The following is a 21,251-nucleotide window of genomic DNA, read 5'->3' as shown; positions in this document are numbered from 1 at the left end:
CAAAGCAGCAGTTGTATTTGTTTTAGAGCTGAAATAGGGTTGGGGACTCCCTCTTCCCAACTACTTCTCCCTATCCCTATCCCTATCTCTATCCCTATCCCTATCCCTATCCCCATTCTCATCCCTATCCTTACTCCCTTTACTGTTCCCCACACCCCCAAATTTTAAACAATAGCTTGGGCAAAGGAATCTACCAAGACACAAAATACAGGTAGAAGTACATTAAAAATGAGTCTCAAACCAGATCAAACCATCTGCTTGTGTTTCCTGAGTTCCCAGAGTCACTTCACCTGTCTAGACCTTGGGCCTCTGGTAAAATGAGGGAGCTGGGCTGGTTACCTCTAAGACCCCGGCAAGGCCAAAACCATGGCTTTGTCAGTTCAACCTCACACATTCTTTTCTCTGGGAGGTTTCTGACATATAGACACATGACTTCTAAGAAGAGAAATAAAACCCAAACAAATCAGAAGGATAGATACGATGAACATCAATTAAATGAATGAAAGACACTTATTAAAATTTTTGGAGCGTGTTAAGGTCCTTAGAACACATTAAAGGGAAATTAAACACAACGGCTGAAACAGTGCAAAGAGCCTAATAGGTCCCTCAATCTTAACTGGAAGAAAGTTCTATTAGTTTCATGGTGGTGCTGTTCAAGCTGGACCCTGAAGGCTGAATATAGTTTTGATAATTTATAGTGGGAAGGGGGAAAGGAAGACATTTCAGTAGGCATGGGCAAAGGCTGAGGCTGAAAAGCACGGGGAGTACTCAGGGCAAGGTAAGGACTGCCAGGTCTCTAAAACACCGAGTGTGTATAGAGGGAAGGAAAAACAACACCCAAGCAATTCCTGTGTTCAGAGGATCAAACTTTCCTTGGAAGAAGAAATAGAGGTCTATGATATGTGGATATGTGAGACCAACCTCATGCCAACAGTATTTTCATGGGATGGGCTGAACAGCACACAGTGAAAATGTTCTTCACCCACTGAAAGAAGCGAAGCAAATTAACATGAAATGCAACCGCCTCAACGACTCTTCAACTCATTCGTCTCTGGGTACGTCATTCTAAAATTGGATCTTATGGACTCCCATGCACCCCGATAGTCTACAAGAGGCCTTGGTCATAGGAGAAACCTTACAGGGACACTCAGCATAGACGAATCCTTCCAGTCAAACACCCCAGGCCTTTTAAAGTGCTGACTTTCTATCTCTTTTCCCCATCATGTCAGGGGCATAAAGACATGGTGCTGGGCCAGGGCAAGGGACATCTTCATTATATTCTCTTTTCTTTATGACAAACTGACAAAATTCTCTTCCAGAGATTCAAGGGAATCTGGTTGCTGTTTATCTTGCCCGGTAAAAGTATCCACTAGCCTACCGGATGTTGCCCAAATCCCAGCAAACAATCACAATGGCCTCCCAAAGGCCATGAGACCCAGTAGGGAGACTTATCTGTGCCTTCAAATGGAACAACCATGCTTGACTCAAAAAGAGATTTGATTAAAGAGGCTGCTTCCTTTTGCAACACATGAGTGGGGATGGAACAAAGGGACTCACCACATGTCTTGTACCGTCTTTGATCTGGAAATTCTCTCATCTTTCCACTTGATTATGAGATTCTGAGCAGAGGAGACCATGTAATATCCCTTGAAGTGCCTGGTATATAGTTGATGCTCAACAAATATTTATAAGCTTCGCATTTAATGTTTTTGTTATATTCTTCAATAAAATATCCCCCGATGTTTTGAATTTATGAATGACATACCTTAGGCATCTGAGACTCAGCTACGGTCATTGCTTTCCTGTGGAGGAAATATGCAGTTGCTGATGAAAGTAAAAGTCTCTGTACTAAGATATTTTACTCTAGGAGTAGAGATGCCTGACTGTTTGTAGGCTGCTTACTCATCAGGTCATTTTAAAGAAGGAAAAAACCGGCACAGATAATATAATTTTTAAGAAAAAAAATGTACCTTCAAAACTAGAGAGAGATTGGTTGATGCATTTAATTTTTGCCTTAATACCCATTCTTACATACATTGAAAATGATGCCAGCTTAAGGACTGTTTTTAGGAGAGGAAAAAAATCTATGCAAGGTTTGAAAATCACCACTATGGAAATTTGATGCATGGTTTTGTCTTTGGGTCAGACTCACGTTGGTTCCAACCCCAGACTAATTAGGGTGACAGGGTTTCAGCGCTTTCTACATAAACATTGCCCGGATTTTAGAACCTGCCACTGTTTGAGGTGCTTCTATTAACAAAATCAGGCCAAACAACAACAACAAAACAACAACAACAAAACAAAACAAAACCCCACAAGTGTTTTGCAGCCAGGATCACGTGGAGAAGTATTGGTGCAACTGATCCTTCTCGTCTGTGCCTGCCTTGCAGCCCAGGTAGTGACTACTGGGTTGTCACAGTGTGAGCTGACTGTCCGACAGCCGAATCCAACTGGGCAACTACCAGGTGAAGTGATGTTTCTAAAGTTGGAACCAGTGAATTATTTCTCCTCTCTTAATTCCCATGGAACGGCTCTCATGTAGTTAAAAGCCTAGGTATTCAATATTCCTCGATTTTAATTTATTCTTTTTTTTAACCAAATCTTAGAGTGGACTTTCCCCTTCATTTATCAGAAATCTCTGAATCCCCCAAAGTAGAAGTTGTGCAATGTATACCCTCAACCAGGAGAGTTTTCCCAAGCCATTCTGTTGCAGACAGGGTCCACGTGGAGCAAGAATGGAACCTGTCCCAATACCAATCAGGTAGGAGGAGACTAAGAGAAGGTCCCTGGGAAGGTAAACATCAATATTTTAAAACCGGAAGTGGAAACAAAGTTCTATTAAAGCATTGCCACCCTCACCCTTGTGCACAAGCTTTGTTTGCTGTTGTCAGAGACATGACAAGCGCTCTGCCTTGGTTAATGGTACTATTCCAGGTTCCGGGATCACCCAAGAAAGTTTTTCCCAAACTGGCAGCTGGAACCACCATCAGCTGATATTCAAGGGTCTCTGAACAGGTAGGACTCTAAGGGGGCCTCTTATCCTGCGTCAGGATAGAAGCAGCCACTCAATGGCCTTTGGAACATCACCGGAGTTGGAGGGATGATCTACAGCAGCAATGAATAGAGGTCAGTTTTACACACGAGAAGCAGAAATGCCCCAGAAGGTTCAGCATATAACTAGAAAACTTGGTTACACCTGCCTTACTTTTGTATAGTGGGGTGTTCTGGAAAATACATTTTCCGAATAGTTTAGATCAAATGGAGCTCAATTGATGCCTAGGAGAGCTGACACCTAGGATCTCTTATAATATGAACCCACATGCTTCCAATAGTGCCTGTCTATTTTCCCACGCCCGTCCTCTGTTTTCTTGCTATGACGTATCCTTGGGTCTTGCTGAGATTGGGGAAATATTCTGGGCCAATGCAGGTTGCTTTTCTTAATAAAAGGCAGTTATATTGCAAAGGAGAAAAGTATATGCCAGTGATCTCAAATATGAAGATTTCCCTCTAATTCTTGAATGATCAGATAACTAGAACCATCAAACACATCACCAACCCAGTGTTTGAACATTTTATTGAGCTTCAGAGAGATCTGGCATTTCTGTGATTGAAACTCTACTAGAACCTAAACCCTGCTTTTCTTGATGCTAGTAAAGGACCCATCTTCTTAACTTACTGGATTTAATTACCTGTGTAACTGTTTACTGACCCAGTGTTTCAATAAACCTGCTGTTTGGTCAGTATATCAGGAATCAGTGAAATTGGTTTCTGAATCAAATTGCCAAAGAAAGACCTTTAGAGCAGGGGTCCTCAAACTTTTTAAACAGGGGGCCAGTTCACAGTCCCTCAGACAGTTGGAGGGCTGGACTATAGTTTTAAAAAAAACTATGAACAAATTCCTATGCACACTGCACATATCTTATTTTGAAGTAAAAAAACAAAACTTCAAAAAAAGAAAAAAGTCTCTCCTAACTTAAAAAAAAAAAGGCCCTACTAACTGCAAAATAAAAAAAAATAAAAAATAGACCTCCTAACTTAAAAAAAAAATAAATCCTAACTTGTTCTTACCTCAGTCCTCAGGCAGCAGCAGGCTCTGCACAGGCAAGCTCGTGACTCGTCCGATCACACCGGAGATTGAGAGGAGGAGTCGAGAGACAGAGAGGAGGGGAGTCGGAGAGTGCAGCGCACATTCCACGCATGCGCACTGCAGGCCTGGGACAAGTCAGCTGCTAAGCAACAGGCAGCGGCAGTAAAAACACCCGGTGGGCCGGATAAATGTCGGCTGTAGTTTGAGGACCCCTGCTTTAGAGTGTAGTCCTGTACTAACATGGCTTTTTATCTGGTGATGCTATACTGCCGCCTCAGGATAAGAGTGTATTCATTGGAATAGACATCTTGATCTGTGTGCCAATGAGGGCAGAGACTGACTGAAGACAGCATTAACAGCCAATGGAAAGATGAGTTGGCAAAGGCTGTTTTTTAAAGTTTTATATTGTGGTGGAGATACTAAACCCATCTTATCTTTAGAAATAAAATGCTTTCCTGGCTTCCGTCATTAATCATTTTGGTCGATTCAGATACTTTTCACTTAATATTTGAATATATAAATCTAATTTCTGACAGTGTCCTCGGTAGTCCCAGATCTGTCTCTTGCTTCAATAGTGGACAGAACAGACCCAGGGACACCCCTTCTTCCAAACTCCGGCCACTCTCCTGCGTCTTATCCAGTCACGACCTTCAGAACCACCTCTGGGACCAGCCAACACACCTTAACTCTTATCGCCAAACAACCATGTGCTCCCAAATTCGTCAGAATTATTCCACCGAGGTGGAGGCTGCGGTCAACCCCTGGCCAACCTGCCTCTGCGGGCCTCCCACACCTACCTCTCTCTGGGCTTCTATTTTGACCCTGAGGATGTGGCTCTGGAGGGCAGGGGCCACTTCTTCCTTGAGTTGGCGGAGAAGTACAAGGGCGCTGAGCGTCTCTTAAAGATGCAAAATTGGAAGCTGCCCTGGCCTTGGAGAGGAACCTGAACCAGGCCCTTGTGGAGTTGCAGGCCCTGGGTTCCACCGCACAGACCTTAATCTCTGTGACTTCTGGGAGAACAACTTCCTGAATGAACAAGTGAAACTCATCAAGAAGATAGGCAAGCCCTGGATGATCTGGCTCAGTGGATGGAGCATTGGCCTGCGGACTGCAGGGTCCCAGGTTCGATTCCCAGTCAGGGCACATGCCTGGGTTGCGGGCTTGATCCCCAGTAGGGAGTGTACAGGAGGCAGCAGATCGATGACTTTCTCATTATTGATGTTTCTATCTCTCTCTCCCTCTCCCTTCCTCTCTGAAATTAATATATATGTATATATATATATATATGTATATATATACATATATATATATATATATATGAAGATGGGCGACACCTGACTCACCTCCACAGGCAGCTGGCTCCCAGGCTGGGCTGGGCGAGTATCTCTTCGAAAGGCTCACCCTCAGGCATGACTTTGAGGGGTCCCTCTGCATCCCTCTGGTGTCTGGCTTTTGCCTGAGCCTCTCCCTGAAACTACTAGCCATTCTTTTAACCACCCTGAAGCCCTCTCCCATACAATAAAGTTTTTGCAGGAAAAAAAAAATCTAATTTCTCTAGTGTTTTTCCTCCCTCTGAATATTCTTTTTAGTTCTTCAGGTAAAAGATATTTCAGACCTAGTTTAAATAAGCAAATATATTAGTGATATGTGTGTAATCATCTTCAAGATTAAAAATAATTTTTATTTTTAATGAAAAGAAGTTTGTCACCCTCTCTTTAAAACTACTGTCCAAGGTGGTACTCCCAGGTCAGGCCCAGAAACAACCGGAATTGTCTGATGGCTACATAATCACAGTTCTAATGAACTGGGCCACATGTAATTTTTAGGTTTCAAGGAGCAGTAAAATAGTATGATGTAAAGATTTGTACGCATACTGACTCTGACGATTCCTTCTCAAAAGCACACTTATATTTTGAACTTCTTATGTTTGCTGAGGGGACATGTGTTGTTTGGAAGGTTGGAGTTATGGTAAGACAGCTTTTGCAAACAATGTATTAGAAGCCATATGAAGAGTTGTAAAAATCACCCAGGAACGCCTATTTGGCTTGCAAAATCTGCAGCACGTCTACTAATACAGTTCAGTGCTTATTCTTTTCACCCCTGATCGTTCTCGTTCCCCTCCATTGTGTCCTACGGACCGATCCATCAGATATAGACAGCTTCCTCAGCAGGAAGATGCCAATAAAAACCAAAGACCAAGAGGCAGAGTCTCTTGGAGCCATCACAAATTCCACCCTTTTCTTGTTGCTGATTTTTCCTTTTTTAAAGGCACACCTTTAAAATATCTATCTATCTATCTATCTATCTATCTATCTATCTATCTATCTATCTATATATATATATATATATTAGTATCTATTTTTGGTTTTGGTTTTCATGAATGTAAACCAGATTCTCATTTCAGGCAGCAAAACCAGTTATTTCGAAAAAAGCCAATACTAAAAAAATCAATGCATTATTTGGTCACCTGTGGAATCCATTAGATCCCCCTCTCCCCTGCCCTTAAGTGCTTCATGGTTTTTTTATTCAGTCAACCTAAAACAATGCCTCTTTTCACCATTACCTGCCTGTTCTCGGTCTGCAGCACGGCAGTGCCATTGACCATGAGGTGCTTTGGCAATCGGAGTTCTTTTCCAGTTGGTCTGGGCTCCCTTTTCTCTTTCCCTCAGTCCTGACCTGCAGAGCATCGGCCAAGACAATGCTGTCACATCAGGAGGGGCAGAGGGTTTGCTAGGGTCATGGTCCTCTCAGCTTTGTGCCTTAGAAGCACCTCCTGAAGCCTGGGGTTGGTGTGGAGACCAGACATAAGGAAAAAGACTTGGGAAGGCCTGTCTCTGGCTCTTCTCCCACCTCTGCCATAAAAGATTCAACAAAACGGACGGGATGAGTTGAGCTGCTTCATTGCCACCGAACGACACCCTTGAGTTTGTTTTTTCTTTAAGTGATCTCGTGAGGCCAGTGGGGGCCTCTGTCTTGATTAATGATGATTATCCTCTAACAGCAGTTGGATATGGTGGCTTGGTGCAAGTTTTTGACAAAGAAAATTAGGCTCTGAAAAACATTTCTCATCAGAAACTGTAAGTATATTAAAATGCATTTAAAAGTTACTTCTGGGAAACATATTAAATAGGTCAATCATTTAATCATTTGTTAAATGTCAAACTCTATAAAATCATGGTATAATGTCACCCTGACATAAAGCAACATCAAAATTAGTGCATCATCTATAAAGTGAAGTATCATTTGCCTTTAAGTGACAAATTCTACTGCCAAAAAATACCATTATACTTCTAATAAGTGACATTCATTTTAATAGACCCTACAAAAATACAATATTTTCAATGTCCCCATAAAACATTTAACTTACAAATATTATTCTCAGAGCTTCAGTGACATCAATATGGGCTACTACTGTGAAAATCCTAATAGAGGACTTGAGATACTAGTGTGCAAAGTAAATTTATAATATATATATATATTAAAAACAGCTATATGGAAATATGAGAGATAATTCATACAACAACTTTGGGAAATTATTCTAAAATTTCAAATTAATATTTTAATCAAATTAATGATAAATATATAAAAGAAATGTGTTTAAAGGATTATACAATGAATTTATTTTTTTATTGAGGAAAACAGTTCTAATGTAAAAATAACTAAGTCCATATGAACTATGCTTGTCTTTTTCTCGAGTGAGACAAAATTCAGGATTTTATATACTTTGAAACTTTTTTGAAACAAAAGTATTTTCTCTATTTCTGCCCACAAAAACAGGCATCAAAATGAATACTACAGGTAGACTATCGCTCTGAGAAATTATATTTGAAGTTTCATATTTAAATACCAAAGTTTTTAAATCTCCCACATTAACTTTCTAACAGCAGTTTTTCTTAATGATAAATTTTATCAATCCCCAAAACTCATTTCAAAGTATTTAAAAGTAGCAAATTAGAGAAAGCAACACACAAATAAATTCCACATTTACAAGTAAAGAAATCACAAGGGCTACAGTTTATAATCAATATAAACTTGAAAGAAATAAAGCAATACTTTTCCTGCCACCCATCATCCACTGCTTAAATTTGTGGTGAAAAGATTTACCTATAATGACCTTTAGTCTGTATTTTAACTCTGCAGATTCTGTAATTAATTAGCTAAAGGCATTGAATAAATTAGTTCATCCTAGTTTTTATTCAGGTCCCAGAGATAAATGGCTAACTTATGAAATATTTCACTCTGTGTTATGAGAATTTAGCAAATGAATATGGAACCAAATATAAACACTTTATACCATATGTACAGTTACTTTCATAAGGCATTATCATGTAGTTTTTATTGAAAAAGAGTCAATATAGTAAAGTCTTATTTTAAGATATATTTTCTTTCTCAATCCGAGGTGTTTAGTTTATGAAAATATTGTTTTGCTCTATATTCTTTTTTTGTGTATATGCCAACATATACCTTGTGCTAGAAATATTTAATGGGAATTACAATTCTTCATATTTGTATTTTCTATATAAAGGCAGATACAACATTGAGGCAGTGTTTCTGATGGAGAGCAGAATTTGTAAAGAGCTTGTGTGTGCTTCCGTGCTTCCGAAATCATATGAAATCCACTTTGAGAAGAAACTTATTTGGTTAAAAAAACAAACAAACCAAGAACAACAAAAAAAACTGCACCAATGCACAGCCAGAGGCTGACAATTAAAACTAATACATAACCACATGAACATCATATTTATATAGTTAACATTTGTAAGGATGATCAGTGCTAACATATAGTATTATACATTTGGCACTAATGTTTGCCATTGGTCCAGCAATTGGCAAAATTTGTCTCTATGTATAAATTTATTTTTGAACATTAGGTCTGGCTAGACGTTATCTTCACTATTTATAAAAAATATTCAGACAGTAAGCTCACGTTGAATAACTAGGTCTACTGTGTTCTGGAAACTCTTCAGTAGTAATACAGCTTTTTCATGTTCCATATGTACAAAACTATGTCCATTTGCCTGTAAATATGCAAATAAAACAGGGCAATCAATGCAAAGACATTTGTTTATCACTTTATCACAGTTTCCAATAATAAGAGTCAAGGGAGTATTGAGCAACCAAAAGTTAGCAGTTTAAAAATTCACAATAGAATTGCAAGTGTGGAAACAACTAATTAATTTCACCCAGCTTCAACTCTATTAACTCAACAAATGTTTTTCAAGTACCTAGCATGTTCTACCTAGGACTGTCCTAGTGTAGTCTTAGCCACTGTGCTAACTGCAGAAACGCACTGGTGAAGAACATACATTCTTGAAATACGGCACTAGCTCAGTGTTGTTGTTCTGATTTATTTTGTTTTTGACGGAACTTAGTTGAGACGGTTCTGAAGTGTCCACAGGACCATTGCCTACTTGATACAAGCCCGTCTGCATGGTCAAATATTTCAGTCATGCAAAACATGACAAATCTTATTTTGACTCACTTGAAAGTTCTTACCTTGTACATTTTTATATTAAAGAGGTCATTTTTATTCCCCCCATTGTTAAATGCAAGTATATCCATTAACTACAACAGTGGTTCTCAATCCCATCCCAGGGATAAGGCGCACTGACATTAGTGACAGTGGACATGCCCACCATTCTTCTAGTCAAGAATCCTCAAGCCATGCAATCAAAATTCATTTTAAGCACAATTAGCTTAAGGTTACATTTTCAGGATTCAAACGGGCTATTGTTCGATATTTATTTCACAAAATGAATGTGCTTCTTTGTAGTGAGTGCTCATGGGTCTTTCGTTTTTCTCTACATTAAATTGCAGATTTTCTTGATTGAGTGAATTTTATTATTAATAGAGAGAGAAGTGGATCCCATAAAGCTTTGCTGTCATGAAGGCCAAAATAAAAGACAACCTTACTGAAACGTGGAAACTGTGAGTGACAGCTATGTAACTGTTCTCCTGTGGTCTGAGACTCAGTTGATTTGGAAGAGCCAGCCCAAATGGCTGCTTGGCAAAGTACAAGTAATAGAGCCAGTTAATTGGCTGATTTTTTTCAATTTTCAGTTGACTGAGACTAATTTGGGGCACCCATTGCATTTGTGATTCTACATTTTTATGCTTCCTTAAAATATGATTAATTTAATTTCAAATAACCACTCATTTAAGGTATTTCACACCTTTGGGTTTTTTGAATTTAAAACAGCAATACTGTATAATCTTTATAACTTAGTTGAAAGTTGTCTGCTTAATTTATCACTAGTTCATTAAAATTGGTTGGTTAATGACATGATAAAGAAGGCCCTAAAATATTGATTTTTTTTTTTTTTTAAAAAAACCATCGTACATCTCTGAATAAGGAAAATACTGGGAAACAAAAATGTAAACTCATGGAAAAATATGTACAAATTAATTTTAAATTAAAGAATCTTTCTCTCTTTATATATATTATTTAATAACATTTACTTAATGCTATCAGAGTCGGTACTGGCTGTTTCTGTGGCAGGTAATAGTAGCTGTGTGTGTTCACAGCCCAAATTTCTTGCCTTAATTTATGGTACAAAACAGACAACTGGGTTTCATTCGATGTTATTTGATCAGGTGGTGAAGTGGAATAGAGAATAGCATATGGTACACTTTGCTTTTTACTCTCCTGATTCTGACATCAGGAAAGTAGCAAACTTGGGCGAACTATAGTATGTTTATCCCACTATACTTTTGAAGGTCATACTAACTACTTTAATGCCTTTAATTTGGCCACAATTTAAATACCTTAATTTAAAATTTAACTAATAATGGAATTCTTGAATGTCAAATCTTAAAAATAACTAGATTTGTGAGTGCTCAGATTTCTCTAGCTGCAGACTAAAAAACTAGAATTGCAATGACCTCAATATTCAGTGAGAACTTTCAGGGACTTGTTCAAAATTTAAATATTTCATTGTCTGGGGAGAAGGAATGCTCTAGTATTTGGAGCCCATGCATGGTATATTGTCCATTATCACATCTGATCATGGTTTTAGAAACTATTGTCACAAAATAATAGGGCATAAGTGGTACAAAACTCAGATAGCCAACTGGTCATAGTTGTTAATTCTGAATGATACTTTTATTAAAAAATCTTTGAAGTAGGATGGTCCACCTCCACCATCTTGATTTTTTCCCCCAGTAAAAAATGTCTGCCATATGCGGACTGCACCCCAGGCGTTGTGCCAGGCACTGGGGATAGAAAGTAAGGGAGATGGAACACGGGGCTACCATCAGAGGTGACCTCCCAGAGGGGAAATAACCATGGACATAACTAAAAATAATGTAGAAAATACCTTGCATGTAGTAAGCACTCAGCAAATGTATGCTGAATTGAATTAGCATCAGAAGAGATAAAGAATTAGGGTCGTTCAGAAGAAGGAAGAGAAGAGGGACAATTTCTAAGAAAGCTGTTTCTCTGAGGAACTTAACAAGAGTTTCTTGGTACTCACACCTGGCAAGTGTGATTAGTAAGAGATCACAAGTCCTTGTCTAGATTCAAGCCTGGAGTCTCCTCCAGCCATGGACAGAATGGTTGGCCATTTCAAGTGAATTCTGCATCAGTCCATGCAGGGAGAAGAGTTGATTCATGTATGTAATCATTTTTACGAAAATTAAAAAAACAAAAATATCTATGAATTTAGATGACTTTAGCATAAGAAGCAACCATAAAAATAAGCTAATGTGTAGGTAGGGTTAACTCATAGATCTTTTCTTCCAAAGGAAGAGAGAGAGCCCTATATGTAAAACATTTAAACAGACCTTTCTGGATAGAGAGACTGAGAGCATGAGAGAGCCAGGGAGAGAGGTGAGAGTTGGAGTGGGGATTATGCCCATAGATCAGTTTGCTTGCCAATACTTCCAACCCCATGGTTTTTATTATTATTTCTCTCAATACATCACTGAAATAATAAGACTGCTATTGCTTTCAGTGATTCGAACTGACATTTAACTAATTATGATAAAATAATGAACTTTTTTCTCATTAAAATTATTACTATAGTGCCTCCTAACATAATTCTGTTCTTTTACAGTGGTTGCAAAGCCGTAATTTAGATTCCTATCAGGTTTAATTGAACTTATTTAAAAAATAATAGTGGAAATAATATTTAGTCCTAAATTGGAATCTACAGAAATGCTGCATTTCTTGTTCTCACAGTTTTAACTGTAGCTTAATTGAGTTTTTGGAGCCATTTGTGAGCCTTCTCTCTCAAAAGTAGAATATCTGCTAGGGCACTGCCAGGCGTCTTGAGAGGAAATAGATTAAAAAGGAGAAAGCTTTTAGGGTAGAATCTATAAATTTGGCAACTGATCAAACAAAGGAATACGAAACAAACAGGAATCTAACCGTGATGTCCTTAACAGAAAATGGACACCCTGGTGGAACAGCAAAGCTTAGCTGGGGAGACAATGGAGTTTGTGGTGCGGGGGGATGCATGCAAAGGAAACGTTGATCATTATTTAGTAAGAAGAGATTAGAATTCAGGAGGAGGTCAGAGTGGCAGCATTAGCCACAGAGCTAAGGTTGTATTGCAGCGTGGTATTACCCACATGAAAGGCTGAGAGATTGATCAGAAAATAAGTTTTAAGGGAGCTTGTGAGTGAAGGGAAATCTGACTAGGGGAGCAGGATATGGCTGCAGGCAGCTTTGGACACGTAGAGCAGAACTGGAAGCTAGTGTTTGCTGTCTGTCGACCTGGGCATCCAGGAAAGTCTGTCTGTAATGGGGGAGGGAAAGGTGGGTGACACAGGTCCTAAAGGATGGGGTTTCTTAGGGGGACCAATGCACTGAGGGGAGAAATTAGGCAGGAGGAGAGCAGGGAAGAGTCATCCTGAATGGGAGTATGGCAGAGTGCTCATAAGATTGCAGGAAATCCTAGAGAATCAAGTACTTTCTAGTGGCCCCGATGCAGCCTAACTTTGTGTAGCACAGAGGAAAGAACAGGGAAAAGGCATAGCCAGGCTAACTCTGGCCTTGAATCCGGGTTCGCTGCCAATGAACCAGGCTTCAAGACGTTCAGAACCACAGTTCAGTTTCTGAGTCAAGGCTAGGGAGGCCCTTTGAATAACTTAGCTTTTAATGTAAAATTAAAGCCTCAGCTTTCAGTTTTCATGCTTTATAAGTACAAATGACAACTGGAAACACAAGCAGAGAGCTGATTTCCCAGAAGAAATAAGCGGACTGATAAATTAGATCACCTTGTCAAATAAACATTAGGACTCTATTTGTAATTCTAGTCCCCCTAAACGTTTTGGATCTAAACCAGAGCTTTGGTGAACCTCAAGAGGCCGGCTTAAAAGACCACAGCTAGCGACTGCCTGGAATGGCTTCAAAATAACAGGAGGAGTTTGGAAGATCAGAGAGCGTGTCATTTTGGAAAGTTATTAAATATCAAATGAATTAATATATGTCAAATGCACAGGACACCTTATACCTGCTCAATCAATAAATGTTAGCTTCTACTCTTAATGTCACTTCACTATTACTTTCCTGAAATTAAGAAATATAATTTTCATTAAGCCTTGAAAATAGAAGGACAAAATGCCAGAGGAAAGAACTTTTGTTTCGTGTTTAGTTAAGCCTAACTTTTTAAAAAGATGAAAATGTAAAGATCAGAGAGGTAAGGTGAAATAGCCAAGCTCACACAGCTAATGGCTAGGTGGGAACTTATGTCGCAGTAATCAATGATCTTTCCTCTTGACGTAATTTGTTTCGCTGAGTGTTGTGAGTTTGTAACAAATGTTTTAGGTTCGTTAAATAAATGCACTTTTGAATATTAATTCATTATTTCTTGATATGGAACATTATGTTAGGCCTGATGCCAAGGTGGGCAATAACAGAGGGAGTTCGAAGAGAGGTTTGAATGGAAGAAGATAATCTCAGTTCCAGGGAACCTTTTTCCATTCAGAAAAAGTGAATTTATATTGTTTGTTGAAGTGAATATGGCTATCTGGCTTACATCTCCAGCAGTTCAGACAGGGAATCAAATAATTATGTTACAGCATCTGTGGAGGGCTTTTCCAATTAACATGGAGACCAGAAGAATCACAATATTTCAGCCAGTAAGGTTTTGTTGTCTCATGTGTGTGAATAGAAGAGCTGAGGAGATAAAGGCTGGTACTAGGGCAATATTAACTGCAGAGTAAATATTCAATGATGCTTTGGAAAAAAAGCATATATTTTACATTAATGCATTTTATATTATTATTATTTTTTTAAAATCCTCACCCGGTGCTATTTTTCCATTTATTTATAGAGAGAGTGGAAGAGAGAAAAAGACAGAGAGAAATATTGATGTGAGAGAAACACATGGATTGGTTGCCTCCTGGACGAGTCCCAACCAGGCCTGGGCAGGGGAGGAGCCTACAACTGAGGTACATGCCCTTGACTGGAATTAAACCTGGGATCCTTCAGTCCACAGGCTGATATTCTATCCACTGAGCCAAACTGTCTAGGGCCATTTGATATTTTGAATATATATATTATATTAACGCAAAAGATGAGTTGAGGAATACATGCTAAATTAATAAAATTTTTAAATATATTGCAACATTTAACTACATATACGTTTTATGTAAACACAGCCTACCATAGATTATAATAGAATGTGTGCAATTTTGAGGAAATTGCAAGTAATGAACAATGAGAAATAAATGAATGACTTATTAAGTCAAGATGAAGTTAATAAGAAAACAATCCAGGAAAGAAAGTATATTCTGAGAATATTATCCTTTGAGAACATGTAATTAATGGGTTTCTGGCTTTAGCTGGTTTGAAAATGTAAAGAAATATTTTACTATGATCTTTGTTATTTATAGAAGATGTCTTTCCTTATTTTAATTCCACTTGTCATCTGTGCCACACATGCCTTTTTAACCACTCTTTTCTATGATTTAGACATGAAAAGATTGAGGGTTAATGAAAATAATATTTATTATTCCAAAAAAAATTGGAGCTTTGCAATTACAGCTCCAGTTTACTGTAAAACACACTTGTTTCGGGATTTCATCCTCCTGGTCCTTCCTGGATTTATCTTTGATTTCCTTCTGGTAAATGTTTTGTTAAGTGAATGAATTATGGAGTTTTATTTATACTGCAGATATTCTCCAGAGTCCAGATGACACTGTAACTCTCCTAGGAATTCTGCTGTATCCTTATTATTCAAAGTTCTAAACTTAAAAATGAGTCTCTGAGAAATCTTGGCTAAAGCGTTGGTGAGGTTATCCAATAAAAACAGCATGACTCTTTTTAGAATCCAAAAAAGATACACAGACTAGATTAGACACATGGACATGTGATTTTTTGTTTGATTTAAACTCACACTCAAGGGACAAACATTTAAAGGACCAGTGCACATGTATTTTGTACGTTAGATATACATTCATACATTAATAATTTGTACTTCAAATGCCTAAAGCTCTTGAGATGAGGTACAACTGAAAATACAGAGCTATAAGGGCAAGCTTTCATGTTGTCAAATCCTGACAGCCAGACATTATCAGAAACAGTGGGAATCTTAGATAATTATGTTTCACATTAACTACCTGGAATTAATTCCCACTTCAGAATTTTAATCTGTTAGAATATTCTCCTTAAGTATTAGGATATATTTAGGGCTGAGAGTACTGCATAATCAATACAACAATGATTCTATGCCAAGTCATTACATTTTTTTACTTTCTACAAAATATCTGAACTACAGGCCTTAAAGACTTAGAGCATTCACATGAAAAATTTATATTGCACTTTTAATAGTGCACTTTTTAAAAATGAGAAAGTTTAAAGTCTTTAGTGGCTTTTACTGTAGCATTAAAAAAATCTTCATAGAAACCTCAGAGGGAAGGTAGGGGAGGGTGGGGATAAGGAGGAGAGATCAACCAAAGGACTTGTATGTAAGCATATAGGCCTAACCAATGGGCACAGACAACAGGGGGTTGAGGGCATGAGTGGGGGGAATGGGGGTAACGTGGGGATAAGGACACATGTGTAATAACTTAATAAAAAAAATTAAAAAATCTTCATAGAATAAAACACAGATATAAATTTTTCTTGTGTCTTAAGTGCACACATGTACTGTGGCTTGAATGTTTCATGAATTCAGGCTAAAAAAAGACACAAGTTAGAATAGACTCAACTGAAGATTTTGCGAATTATTTGTGTAGTAATGTAGATATAGAACTGCTAATAAATAAAGATATTTACTTGGTTATCCGTTCTGATTTTAGAATGTCTGCTTTCTTCTTATCAAACATGTTGACTGAACATCTCTAAGAAATGAATTCCCTCCCTTGGTTTGCAAAGCAGTTCCCTGACGAGCTACACTTTATTCCTTTTACTTCTGCCAAGAAAAGAATAACTAAAAATCAGCGTCTCATTTTCAGAGGGCTCTTTGTAGCCAGATTGCTGTCTGTTTCGGTGAAAAGCTAGGTTTTAAAAGAAGACAGAGTAGGAGTTCATTTCATTAAATGTTTGATTGTCAGCTCTTTCCTGCCTCTCTTCCTCCTCCGTTTTCTGCTCTGTGTAATCTTGGGCTTGTCTGCTTTCTGGGCTAGGCTGTGTCGAGGCAGGGACTTTGTTACGGTCCCCATCACATTGTTCATATTGCTCGGCACAGTACTTTGCACATAGTGGGCATCTGAGGTATATTTTCCAAATAAATAAATAAATAAATAGGAAATGTGATGACTATGATGCCATCAGTAAAATTTGCTACAGTAGCATCAGGCATTTGTAATTGAAGAAGCTCACATAAGTTATTTAACCTCTGCCAATAATCTATATCTTGCAGGTTTGTTGCATGACATAAATGAGATCATATAGGTGTTTAATTAATATTAGTTTAATTTCAGCCAAATGATGGAAGTCAGAGCCTGCCTAACGAACTTAACTTGTTATTATTGGTGTTCATGTTTTACTTAATACCATGTAATTGTTTTGATTTGCAAAAAGTACCATATTTCTTAATTTTTTAAAAAAGTAATCCATGCTGAACTTTATAGATCAGAATAAAATGAAATAATAAAGATATGCAGTGAAACTCTGGAATATAAAACTAGATACATTATTTAAAGTTATTTTTGGTTGTCTTCTAATGGAACTGTATTTCTAAAAAATCCTGTTCCTCAAATGTATCATATCATTATAGGCAATAATTTCTCTGGACACTAAGAGTCAAGTGATCACTGCCCCCCCCCCCCCCCCACACACACACATGCCAGGGTCCCCTTACCCACCTGCCTCCCAACCTTTCTGTTATTTTTAACTTTTAACCAGCAAATAAGATCAAATATAGAAAAATGTTAACTTCTTTGGCCTTGTTGGGGAATGCTTTAGTGACATTTCCAAATATCTTAAGTTTATTCTTTAAGGGTCTCACACTTCACTTTAACCATAACAAAATTTTCTCACTCTTTACTTTTTATAGCTTTTGGGAGGAGAACTTCTATTTATTTATTTATTTTTTAAAATATATTTTATTAAAAAATATATTTTTATTGATTTCAGAGAGGAAGGGAGAGGGAGTGAGAGACAGAAACATCAGTGATGAGAATCATTGATCGGCTGCCTCCTGCATGCCCCCCCACTAGGGATTGATACCGCAACCTAGGCACGTGCCCTGACTGGGAATTGGACCATGACCTCCTAGTTCATAGATCGACCCTCAACCACTGAGCCACGACGGCTGGGCCTAATAACATTTTTTATGACCCATGTGCTTTCACTTGTTCTTTCTCCCTCTTCTATAATTCAACTATACAGAAAGTGAGGTAAAAAAGAGTTACATAAAAAGAGATGACTCCTATTTAATAAGTAATGAGTTTAGGGGAGGTTTGGGAAAGGTCTATCTATTTTGCTATTTCATATCTCTTCTGTTATTTGCTATCGGGTTAGACGAAACTCCCTTAGGGGGCTCATTCATTGCTTTTTGTTTTTTCTCCCTCTTTTACCTTAATTTTCCAGGTTGTACATTGTCATTAAGGCTTGTAAATAAATTTGCTCCAGTGAGAACATGTTCTACGATTTTGTAAATGACAGATAACTCACTGATACAAACCCGTTCTTTTCCAGTGTTCTTTAAACTAAGAGCCAATCCTATCTAATAAAAGAGTAATATGCAAATTGATCATCACTCCAACACACAAGATGGCCACCCCCATGTGGTCAAATATGGCTGGCACGGGAGGGCAGTTGGGAGGGACCAGCCCTGCAGGGGAGGGCAGTTGGGGGGTGACTGGGCCAGCAGGAGAGGGCAGTTGGGGGCAACCAGGCCTGCAGGGGAGGGCAGTTAGGGGCAATCGGGCCGGCAGGGGAGCAGTTAGGCGTCGATCAGGGTGGCAGGGGAGTGGTTAGGGGGTGATCAGGCTGGCAGGCAGAAGCGGTTAGAGGCAATCAGGCAGGCAGGCAGTCAAGTGGTGGGGAACCAGCAGTTCTGGATTGTGATAGGGATGTCTGACTGCCTGGGCATCCCTGCATAAATTTCTTGCATCGGGCCTCTAATCTATATAATAAAAGCCCAGCAACCGTTATGGCTGACTGACCAAAACAACCAGTCACTATGATGTGCACTGACCACCAGGCGGCAGATGCTCAATGCAGGAGCTGCCCCCTGGTGGTTAGTGCGCTCCCACAGTGGGAGTGCCACTCAGCCAGAAGCTGGGCTCACAGCTGGTGAGCACAGTGGCAGTGGCAGGACCCTCTTCCACCTCCACAGCAGCGCTAAAGCCAAGCAGTAAGGAGCGAGCAGGCAGGTGGTCAGAAGCAAGGGGTCCCAGATTGCAAGAGGGTGCAGGCCGGGCTGAGGGCCCCACCATCCGCAAGAATTTCATGCATTAGGCCTTTGGTAGTATTATAAATAGAAAAAATATAACTTTCCCTCTTAGCAGCTGATTTTGACATTTATTTCAGTTTAGAATTAATCATTCTTACTTCTTTGAGAAAGTATAATTGGCCACTTGTGCTTTTCAACTGGTATGACTGAAACTCTAACTATAGTACTTTATTTGAATTAAGGTCTATGTGCATATTTCTTTTACTGAATAGAACTTAAATTTATTGTACTAGATGCAAATGAGTTCTATAGCAAAAATAAAAATCTTACATCCTCAATTGTCATTTGTGAAGAGAAGAGACATCCTGATGCAGCTCTTCTGCAGTATTTTTGGCTTTTAACTGATTTGGCTAATAATTCCTTCCTACTTCTTGCATTAGGATTGCATTCCTCTGAGCACTTTGCTGTGGCTGTATACTGCTTAGGGACTAGAAATACTTAACTCCCATGGCCACACATATAACTCTTCTAGAATTTTATAGCCAGAAATGTGGATTCTAACCTGGCAGCCTGACACTAACTTAATTCTCATTTCCCTTCTGCAGTATATCTCAGTATCTCTCTATCTATCGCTATCTCTGACTTTATCTCTATCTCTGTCTATCTCTATAAATAAATATAACATATTTATATCCATTTGTATATATTCCTTTTTTGAATTTGAAGAGAAAATTATTTCTTTTGCTACTTGTCATGGATGAAGGCAACTCCCCAACTTGTCTCAAGCTATTGAGAGCTACTCGAGGGGGCGTGCAGGAGGCAGCCGATCAGTGATTCTCTCATCACTGATGTTTCTATTTGTCTCTCCCTCTTCCCTCTTCTCTCTGAAATCAATAAAAATATATTTTAAAAAATTAAAAATAAAAGACAGCTACTCTACTCAGTCTGGCATTCTAATTGGTCAGAGATCTGAGGTTCACCAGTCACATTTTTTTTTTAGCCTCTAAGATTCAAAATTATTTCTCTGAGATTCAGTAGAGAAGAAAACTAGCCATTTCCTCTGCTAGACAAACAGCACCATTCACTGAGTGTTATGGAGCTATGTTGTTAGTTTATTCATGGCCATTTTTCATGGGAAGTGATAAAATTATTAAACAGTTAAATTTTTCAGCTGGAGGGACCTCAGTTATGTCATTCATAGTTCACTTTGCACATAATGAATGGGAGTCCCATGGACATGATATAAAATGCTGAAGACCAATGGTCTAGTTAGGAGACCCAAAAGTATAGCACTTTCAGGATAAAGCAGTAAAGAAAAGTGTTAGAATATTTTTTGTGTCTTTTTGCTTTCCATGTTTCAGCTCAAAAGACCAACTGCTGGTTTGCTCTTCTGCCTGCATGGAATAAACTTAGTATTTCTGCTGTGAGACTGCCACACGTTGGAGCAGCCTTTAATCTTTCCAGAGAATTATCACTTTCAAAAACTTGATTTTTCATAATTTTGATAGTTAAAAATATTTCTGAGAATAAAATGTCCAGGCCATTACACACACACACACACACACACACACACACTTGGTTATATAGGGGTTTTACTTTTGTAGGGCCTTCTGAGAGAGTTCAGTAACTAGAAGACAGAAGATTCCTCAGAGCTGAGTGGGGCCTTTGCATTTTTGTAACTGTGTTTGCAAAAGCCAGTAAGACTAGAAGGTTCCTTTCTCACATGACCTGCCTTTACAGTGTCCCCAAGTCTTTAGTAAATTATGTTGAACTATTTCATAATTGTTCCAAATGGTCAAATATCTGCAATGTCAAATAATTCCATGTAGTTACATAGCAGAAAATTTCTGGGGTCATAAGTAAAAAAACCAAATCTTAAATAGATGATACTTAAGAGCCTTTCCATGTGATGTAGGAAATGATTAAGCATTTTGTATATGGGAAGAAGGGCAAATAAGCAAAATGGATGAGGTTATACCAAGCATTTACTTAAGTGTTTACTGGACTGACCCTTTTCTGATATGCAGAGCTTTAAGTTAGAGCATCTTTTTCCACCACACAATACATTTTAAAAAGTCACCTTATATACAGCCACTCTCTACTCTCCCTACTCATACAGTTCAGCAGGAAGAGTAGAGAGATATAACCATGTGTTTCACAGATTCAAATAGTAACACGTTTACTGTTGAGAAATTAAATATGGACCATCTAAAGATCTCCCTCTTCTAAAGTCACATACATATCCTATTTGGGTACTTCATTTCTCTTGATAACTATGCATAGGTTATGTATCAATTTTTATACATTACCGAACAAAATCATTCATGGAACAAAAGTGTGCAGAACAGTTACCATGTGCTGGGTACTGGGATATA

General features: G+C 38.4%; 1 protein-coding gene across 4 annotated transcripts in view; it reads right to left on the bottom strand.

Annotated features, from left to right (window-relative positions):
* Positions 1-7,205: 7,205 nt before the first annotated feature.
* The window catches only part of LRRC7 (leucine rich repeat containing 7), a 479,490-nt gene continuing 465,444 nt past the window's right edge, over positions 7,206-21,251 (bottom strand). For 3 of the 4 annotated variants that reach the window (XM_036352078.1, XM_036352079.1, XM_036352082.1), the window contains one exon: positions 7,206-9,105. In XM_036352078.1, coding sequence (XP_036207971.1) covers positions 8,998-9,105 — 108 coding nt within the window. In that variant the 3' untranslated portion in view covers positions 7,206-8,997. The remainder of the gene's footprint in view (positions 9,106-21,251) is intronic. The other variant, XM_036352080.1, reaches the window with a different exon arrangement.

This window comes from Myotis myotis, unplaced genomic scaffold, assembly GCF_014108235.1.
Source record: "Myotis myotis isolate mMyoMyo1 unplaced genomic scaffold, mMyoMyo1.p scaffold_m19_p_2, whole genome shotgun sequence".
NCBI lineage: Eukaryota > Metazoa > Chordata > Mammalia > Chiroptera > Vespertilionidae > Myotis > Myotis myotis.
The sequence above is the reverse complement of the archived record's forward strand: the minus strand, read 5'-3'. Positions and strand labels throughout refer to the sequence as shown.